Here is a 9,894-nt window from a genome sequence, read left to right as displayed (position 1 = left end):
AACCCTCAGTTTGTTTCCTGCGATTAAGAATTCCTCATATCAGTGAGGTCATATGATACATGTCTTTCTCTGTTTGACTTATTTCGCTCAACATAATACCCTCCAGTTCCATCCACGTCGTTGCAAATGGCAAGATCTCATTCCTTTTGATGGCTGCATAATGAGAATCACCTTTCTTAGAATCATAGGTTTATGTTCAGGGAGCCAGCCAGCCAGCCAATTTGCGTTATAATTATCGAACACTTAACTTGTCAAGCATATGATACACCCAATTAAAAGCAAGTTGTTTTCTACTACCTTTAGATACTTTATGTAAAATAGTTGTAATGAGAAGAAGTGTGGTGTAGTGAAGAGTTTACGGGGCTCAGGGCAGAAAAACAGTGTTTGAATTTCATCCTTTTAGTTTAACCCTAGTCAAGTCATTTAGTCTTTCTGAACCTGTTTCCTTGTTTGTGAAACTGGTGTCATAAATACCAACTTTGCCTGACTTGTGTAAGGATTGTTATTAATAAAATAGTAGCTAACATTTGTTGTGTTTACTTGCCAGATACTGTTCTAAGCTTTATATTTTCTCTCTTTTACTCCCCACAAGAATCCCATGAGGTTGTAATCTTACAGCTATTTTACAGATGAAGAAACTGAGGCACAGAGAAGTTAAGTAGCTTACCAAAGGCCACAGTACAAATTAATGGTTGTGCAATTATTTCAACCTAAGCAATCTCGCTTCAGAAACATGCTTCATAGTCAATAAGCCAACTTCCTCTTGGCATGATTGAAGTGCCTGATTTTTATTTTAAGAAAGGTGTGTGCCTTAAAAAGCAAGGCTTAGGCATAGGCTGTTCTCATGTTCAGCCACCAGTATATCTAAAATGTCTATTTAGAGGCGCCTGAGTGGTTCAGTCAGTTAAGTATCTGCCTTCGGCTCAGGTCATGATCCCAGGGTCCTGGGATCGAGTCCCGCCTCGTGCTCCCTGCTTCTCCCTCTGCCTGTCCCTCCGCCTGCTTGTGCTCTCTCTCTCTCTGACAAACAAATAAAATCTTTAAAAAATAAAACACAAAATATAATGTGTATTTGGTTATTGTACAGTTATCTATGCTTTTCGTATAAAAATAAATTCCATATTGAACTAGAATAAATTATACAGGAAGGATATATATTTGATAAACTAGTTACTATATACAAGTGTTATTAACTCTTACCTAATAACCTACTGATGACTTACACATGCTATTCATTTCCACTTGACAAAAGCCAGACTTTCCCTTCAGATTTTAAGTCAGTAATATTGTATATGCTGAGGTAGCAAAAAATTTGTCTGGGCAAAATCATTGGAAGTATTTCTACCAAGTCCTTGTTCAGTAGAGTAACGTATTGGCATAGTGCCCATCTCAATGTGCCTTCTACCTATCATCTTATTCCACTTTCTTTCCTCAGCCAAGTGAGAATTCACCAGAGAGAGAAAGAGCCGTCGTCCTCCCTTTCTGCCAATCTCTTACCGTGTGCACCACACCTGCTTTGAAATCTGGTCACAGATACCTGAATCACTAAATTACTAGAAGAAAAGCACCCATTTTGCTTTCTCCTCACCATCTTTCTATTCCTTTTTTCTTCTCTCCTCAGAAACCAACAGGATGTGCCGATGCGGGAAATGAACAAAAAGAGTCAGAGAGGACACCACATTTTCAAGCCCTTAGCAAAAATAGGGAACTCAGGAAGAGGGCAAGTTTTGTACTTGTACAACAGAGCTTTACACGTGATCCCTCCACAGGGTAGCTGTTGGAGAGCAGGGACTCCTGTGATTGACATTTCCTTCAAATCCCCCCTCACTGCCCAACGAGGTAATCCTACATATAGACAATGACAAATGCACGGACGACAGAATCTAGGTGTGGCAAAGGTAGTTCAAGATCTGGTCCGGAGTAGGTTAAATGGTGACTTCCTGCCCCTAAAAACATGTGTACCTGGAACCTGTGTGTATGACCTGATTGGAATGGGTCTTTGCAGTTGTAATGAAGTTAAGGATCTTGGTAATTCCAGGTACCTGTATAAGAAGAGAACGTACAGACAGAAGAAGAGACACAGAGGGGAAGTCCATGCGAGGACACAGAGAAAAAGACCATGTAAAGACAGAGTCCGAGATTAAAGGGATGCATCTACAAGCCAAGGAATGCAAAGGATTGCTGGCCATTCCCAGAAGCGAAGAGGCATGCCAGGCACACAGATCCCCTCCAAAAGACTTGTAGTGAATAAACTGATTTATTAATTCATTCAGTAGGCCCTCATTTATTTAACTATAAAGTCAGAGCACTAAATTAGTGACAATTTCTATCTTAAAAGTTCTAGGATTCTAAGAATGTGTCTTCTCCAGGAAGAATAAAATAGTTAAATAGGACAAATACTCAGAAATTTAAGAGAATGGGAAATGAGGGGCACCTGGGTGGCATAGTCAGTTAGGTGTCCGGCTCTTGGTTTTGGCTCAGGTCATGATCTCAGGGTCCTGGGATCGAGCCCCAAGTCAGGCTCCATGCTTAGCTCAGAGTCTACTTGAGATTCTCTCTCTCCCTCTCCTTCTAATCCTCCCACTCATACTCTCTCTCTCTAAAATAAATAAATAAACAGATCTTTAAAAAAAAAAAGAGAATTGGAAATGATTAGAGAGAAATGCTTTGAGGACATGCTTCTTTTTGATCTATACCCTTCCTTTCTAGGGAGTAAAGCAATAAATATCACTAAATCTTCTCTACTCTAAGTCAAATCTGCCCTTGAGATGATGTACCCACAATGCTTTTATCTGATAGTCACTATCCATTGCCATGTGTTTAAGGGAGAGATGAAGCTTCGGCTGTTCAACCTTCCCCAGGATCACTTTGTTCTCTTTCCATCTCTCTGTCTTGGCTTCGCTAATTCTGAATGTTTATGTTTGTGATCGGTAGATATGGAAAGGGAACATTGCTCTGCTAACCAGGAATCTGGGCTAGCTTCTGGTTTCACCAGGCATAAATAGAAATGTGTGCCAAGTCATTATATCAAGTGGATTCCATACTAAGCAGGATGCACCTTGAGGAACCAGAGAGATCCGGGGAGGAATGGCTACCCAAAAATAGCAGTTTTATAACAAAATATTTAAAGGACTTAGTATAGAACTGGTTAATCAAATGGCAAGGGCAAAGGGTAGCAGTAAATACCCTTATTTTATTATCTTGTTTTCCAGGGTGCCTTAATTTTCAAGAAATGGCTTTGTGGGTGTATTTAAAAAAACTACTTAGAAGAAAGCCACTTCAAACTGTGTTTAGAAGCTAAATAAATACAATAGTCACCAGAACAGAGATGCAGCGGGCATTGTACTACATAAATCAAAGTAAAATTAGGAGTCTTAATTGACTCATGGGTATGACCACACACTTCTGTAAAAGTGCTAATTTTAATAAACCACGGTCACTGAATGACATTCCTAATCAGTCACTTAGAGAGTGGGTATTAGTGCAGAATTCAAATTATTTGAGTTTAACCTTCAACTGCTATACATTTTGCAGATGCCTATTTACTTTTACTTTGTTTATGTGAGGGAAAATCATGGTATGAAATGGATGGGGCTTTGGTCTGCTAAAGGTGCCTTTCAGACATATTTTGCCTACAAAATATTCTACTTATCAGAAGCCAAAACACTCCCACAAGGAAATGTCCTACATCTGAAGGGGAAATGACCCTGCCCTTCAAATTCCTCTATTTGGTGATCTTCTCATTAAATAAAATCAATATTTTACAGTTTTGGAATGAAATTAGGCTCCTTCTGTGTAACCTTCTCTAGGTTTTGCTAAAGAGAATTACAATAAAATATGGGAAAATGGATGTTCCATGAGGGACTCTAGACAAAAGTAGGCCTGGCACATCCACAGTTCCCACCTGCCATCTCCTTCTACCCTAAAGGTCTCCCAAGAAGAGACTTGGGGACTGTAAGTCATCTATAGCTGCTTCTTATTAAGGACTATGGATATCCCAAGAATGTCTCTATTATTTATAAGGGATGGTATATGATAAGGCTGTTATGGCAGATGACTAGCCTTTCTGGTCAGGATATATTTTGACTTAAAGTACTGATTACTTCATATCCCTGAGACCAGGATTTAGGAAGTACTTGTAGCGATGATATACATGGTTGGAGCTAGAAAGCTGTCTGAGCTCAGCGGAACTCTAGGTCCCACCACTCTCTCTGTCTCTCATGAATAACGTCATCTCTCTCACGGAGTCTCTTCATCTCCCCACATTTTTTTCTCCCCATTTTTCCCATCAATTTTACTTGCTCATAACATCTGCTTGCTCGTGCCACAGGCATGCCCAGGAGTCATCACAGCTGTCTCAGACTCACTCTACTGAAACCTTGCTGCTTCGAGATTCACAGCTAATCACCCTTTTGTTTGTTTGGGTTTCCTAGTTCAGATTACACGGAAAGGAAATTTGATTGGCCTAGCTTAATATTCTCTTTCCTTTTGTTCTTAAACCAAGCTTTATAAAGAAATTCACAACAAAATTTATCATTTTAAGTATACAAGTCAATAATTTTCAGTAAATTTATGGAGTTGTGCAACCATCACTATAAGCCAGTTTCAGAACATTTTCAATACAAAAAACTCCAGTGGGACTTTCTGCCTCCAGCTTTAAGACAACTACTCATGTGGTTTCTGTCCCTATTAGAATGTTCATTCTGGATATTTCATATAAATGGAATGATAGAATATGTAATGTTTGTCAAAGGCTTCTTTCACTGAGCATAATGGTTTTGGGGTTCGTAGTGTTATAACGGTATCACTAATTTGTTTCTTTAAATTGCTGAGTAGTAGTCCAGTGTATGGATATCCTATGTTTTAGAATATTCCAAATCCATTTCAAATGGAAAATCCAATGGAATATTCCATCTCACCAGTTCATGGGCATTTGGATTGTTCCCAGTGTGACTATTATGAATAATGTTACTTTGAATATTATTTCAAAAACCCCTGTCTTGATTACTATAGCTTTAGAGTAAGTTTTGAAGTTGGCTTATGCAAGTCCTCCAACTTTGTTCTCCCTTGACAAAACTGTTTTGGCTATTCTAGGTCTTTTTCATTCCCATGTATTATTTAAGATAAGCTTATCAATTTCTAATGATTTGCTGTGATTCTGTGATTCTGATATGGATTGAATTTAATATATTAATCAATTATTTATCAACTTGGGGAGAACTGCTATCTTAAAATATTGAGTCTTTCAATCCATGAATATGTAGTGTCTCTCCATTTATTGAGACATTTAATGTCTCACAGAAATATTTTTTAGTTCAGGTTGCAAATCATGTACTTCCACTGTTAATATATTCCTAAATATTTTATTCTTTCTGATACTTTTGTAAATGTCACTATTTCCTTAATTTTATTTTTGGATTGTCATTGTTAACATACAGAAATATGATTTATTTTTGTATATCTTATATTGTGATAGGAAATACTCTATTAGTTCTAGTAGTTTTATTGTGGATTTTTTTATTTTCTACATAAAGATGTAGTCTGCTAAGAAAAACTGTTCTGTTTTTTCCTTTCCAATCTGCATGAATGGATCTATCTACCTACCTACCTACGTCTCATCACCTTATTGTACTATCTAGTTATAATTTTGAATAGAAGTGGTAAGAATGGACATCTTTGCTGTGTTCAAGATCTTAAGAGGAGGAAAGCATGAAATATTTAACTATCTAGTATGATGTTTGCCATAAGTTTTTCATAGATGTCCTTTTCAATTTGAGTAAGCTACATTTTCTTTCTAGTTTATTGAGATTTCTAATGAAAAGTGGGTGTTAAATTTTGTCAAATGCTTTTTCTGCATCTGCTGATTCTACTAATATAGTGCATTGCTGTCCTTGATTTTCATTTATTAAAGCAGTCATACATTCCTGGATAAATTTCACTTATTTATTTTTTCTATCCCTTCTTATATGTTATCAAAGTTAGTTTGGTAAAGATAATTGCATCAATGTTCATGAAGGATATTGGTCTATGGTTATCTTTACTTGCTTTTTCTTTTCATTCTTTTCTAGCTTTGGTACCAGGATAATGCTGGTCTCAAATAATGACTTGTGCAGTGTTCCCTCCTCCTCTTCCTGAAAGGGTTTGAGAAGAACTGGTATCATTTCTTTTGAGAATATATAGAAAATACATAGAATTCACAATTGAAGCCATCCTGCTGGAAATTTTCTTCATGGGACCATTTAAAATTTCTAATGCAATGCAATATCTTTAATTGTTTTTGTATCTTTTCAGATTAGCTATCTTCCTGAGTCAGTTTTAGCAATTTGTTTCTTTCTAAGAATTTTCCCATTTCATCAAAGTTTTCTAATTTGTCGCCAAGCTCACTTTTTGTGTCAGGTGATATCATAGATTACTGCTTGGCCCTAATCTTTCTTGGCACCCACCTATTTGTGGTTATGGAGGGATAAAGTTTCATGGTACAAAGCTAAGTTGCCAAATGGTTGTCCCATTTGGTAGAGACTAGAGAAGACACGTTGGGCATGGTTCTTCAGTAGCTATGGGCTGGAAAACATTCCGAGTTTAATGCTATCCACCACACAAATTAAATATTTCAGCATAAATTTGTATACTTACTTTTTTGTTGGGAACTTTGTAATGTTGAAGAAGCATTTGAAAGTGGGATCTTTGTCACTGTTGTATTTGTGATGGTGAACTCGGTCTTTGTGACATCACTGGTTGTGGTTCCTAATTATGTAAAAACAATAAGCAGCCATCAGGGGTGTAACCAATAAACAGATAGTCTTATTAGTATTAATATTAACATCCAGTTATGACTTGAATATTAGTTACTGAAAGTCTTCTGATCAAGTTTTAGAAATCCAACATTTTGGTATTTACCTTTTGGTGATCCAGTTAATTATATTGAGAAAACAGAGGCATATTAGACTCTTTTATATGTCTGCTATAGTTTATCTCATTTGAGCAGATGGTAATCTTATTAATTAAGTAATAATTGTTACCATAATTTTATGTATAAGATTCAGAAAAGTTGATTTCCCCATTGTCACATAACTTGTAATAGGAGAGAGCCAGGATCTGAATCCAAGCCTTTCTGATGCAAAAGTTAATCACTCAGCTACCCTAGAAATGGGGTGGTAAGGAAGTAGTACTAGTTGAAGATGGTACCATGGTTCCCATCCGGTCTGGGAAGGAATTTTCACGTGGGGGAAACAGACAGCAGGAAAGGGATAATAGGAACTCCATAAAATAAACTTTTAATTATACTTAGTTCATTTTTTGGAGGGGGGAAGGATAATTAACAACAAAGAAAAGATAACCTGAGATTTCGAAAATAACATTGGAATAAGATTATTTGAAACAATTTATATTTGCACAAACATTATAAAAACAAAATGATTAATGCCTTTCAGTCTTTTCAAAGTCTAATGTGGATAATATTGGTTAGTGAAGAAAAGACAGGCATGCTGGTTAATGCACGCTTAATATTAGCTACATATGATGCTGGCTGGAGATGGGAGGAAGTCAGTTTAATAGATTTCTGTCACACAGTAGACGGAAAGACTGAATTGCTGGTGTTTTCCAGAAGTGCCGATCAGCTTCCGTTCTATGGCAGCAAGCATCTATACTTTGTAACACAAAGTCTTAGTGCAATTAAGACACTGATGCCGGAGAAACTGTTAGTTTGCAAGAAGACCTCAGAGACAGTGGGTAAATATGTCTTTACACAAAAAGCCTTCAGGAATTGGTATGCCAGCAAAATACAAACATAAGTTCAAATATAGGCTATAGCATTAACACCACATATGAGAAAGAAAGAGTTGAAATGGGCAAAACTTTGGAGGCATCTTGAAGTACTAAATTGAGAGAGAAATAATTGAGAAAATAAAGAAATATCTTACTGTAGCAGACATTGATGTTTGTGATAACATGGAAGTACAAAAGATCACCCAAAAGGCAGAAACTCAACACTTGAGGATGAAGGGACATGTGGGGGTAAAGATTTTGCTTCTCACCAGAACTCCAACATATTCTTGGAAAACATTAGAATAGGATTTCCTCTTTAGAAATTTTTGGAGGAGAATTCTTCTGCTGAGTTAAAATAGAAAACCATGAAAAAGCTATCCTGATGGCCTAAAGGATCCCCTAGCATGAGGCAGACTCAACAGTCTTGGACACGGAAAAGAGAATTTATATTTAAGAAAGATGTGGGAAACTGACAGATTAGAAAAATACAAAGAAGAGAGCAGAATAATGGAATAGCTGGGGATATATTGCCAAAGAGTTTGCTTTGAGAGTTGTCTATTATTGATGTGGAATATACTTCACAAATGAGTGTAAAAGGGGAGCCCACACTCAACTCAGGACAGGTTGTCAATTAAGTATCCTGGAGGCAATGGAAGGAATCTTGAATGCTTTAAAGGTAACCAAAATATTTTTAAATACACATGCATGGTGGACCTAAAACAAACAGAAGGGAAGATGCGGAGACAAATGCTGCTACAGCCATAAATTTCGAAATTTTACAGAGTATAGTCTTTTCAACAAAAGGTGTTAGGACAACTGGATGATTATACATGAAAAAAAATGAAGCTGGACATCTAACTCACACCATATACAAAAATTAAAGACTTAAATAGAAAAGTTAAAACTATAAAATTCTTAGAAGAGACCATTGGCATAAATCTTTGTGACCTTGAGTTGAGCAATGGTTTCTTAGATTTGACCCCACTGACTGAAGGAAACCAGAATATGTCACCTTGAAATATGCCTCTTTGACATAAAAATTATTTGGAAATGCAGCCAATAAAGAGGCAGCCAATACAGAAAAAGCTTTTCTGCTTAAGGGCAGGATATAAATTCTCCTTTTACTGGAGATAGACTCTTTATCAGCCCGGAGAAGACACTAGAGGAATCTGCAAACAAACCTTATTCCATTAGTTTCCTTCCAGATATTTACCTTCCATTTGTTTGTAGCCTAAACTACTTTCTTTTGTCTGGTCATTTTTCTACAAACTTACTGTTCTTTGTTCTAGATGCTATATAAGCTAAAATTCTAAACCACTGCTTTGAGTTACTCTTTGTTTTAGGTTTCTCATATGCTGTGCACTGGCCATGTTAATAGACTGTTTTTTGTTAATCTGTCTTGCGGTTAATGTCCCATCTGAAAACCTAAAATGAGTAGAGGTAAAGTTCTACCTTCTCTACATGAAAGAAAAAATATAGATAAATTTTCCTTCATCAAAATTAGAGATTATAGTGCTTCAAAAGATACCATCAATAAAATGGAAAGACAGCATACAGAGTGGGAGAAAATATTTGCAAATTATCTATCCAATAAGGCTCTAGTCTCCAAATATATTTAAAAAAATACTTACAACTCAACAATAACAGACAACCCGGTTTTTATAAAAAAAGGAAAGAATTAAATAGACAGTTTTCCAAAGAAGATATAAAATTGTCAACAAGTCCATGAAAAGATGTTTGCCATCATAAGTCATCAGGGAAAAGTAAATCAAAACCACAATTAGATGCTACTTCACATCCACTAAAATGGCTATGATGAAAAAGACAGCAACAAGTAGGGATTAGAAAATGGACAATTAATGCCCTCCTACTTTTCTGGTGGGAATGTAAAATAATACAGCTGCTCAGGAAATCAGTTCCTCAAAAAGTTAAACAGACTGCTATGTGCCTCAGCAATTCCACTTTAAGATACATATCGCAAGAGAAATGAAAAGACATGGCCACATAAAAACTTGTATAAGAATGTTCATAGCAGCATTATTTATAACAGCTGAAAAGTAGAAACAACTGAAATGTCCATCAACTAATAAATAAATAAATAAATAAATAAATAAATAAATAAATAATGTG

General features: G+C 36.3%; 1 protein-coding gene across 2 annotated transcripts in view; it reads right to left on the bottom strand.

The window, feature by feature from the left end:
- EMCN (endomucin) overlaps positions 1–9,894 on the bottom strand; it is an 83,638-nt gene that overhangs the window by 38,391 nt on the left and 35,353 nt on the right. For both annotated transcript variants that reach the window (XM_081812093.1, XM_081812094.1), the window contains exon 4: positions 6,634–6,744. In XM_081812093.1, the coding sequence (XP_081668219.1) occupies positions 6,634–6,744 (111 nt within the window). The remainder of the gene's footprint in view (positions 1–6,633; positions 6,745–9,894) is intronic.

This window comes from Leptonychotes weddellii, chromosome 2 (genome assembly GCF_054177405.1).
Source record: "Leptonychotes weddellii isolate Sample4059 chromosome 2, ASM5417740v2, whole genome shotgun sequence".
Taxonomy (NCBI): Eukaryota; Metazoa; Chordata; class Mammalia; order Carnivora; family Phocidae; genus Leptonychotes; species Leptonychotes weddellii.
The sequence above is the reverse complement of the archived record's forward strand: the minus strand, read 5'-3'. Positions and strand labels throughout refer to the sequence as shown.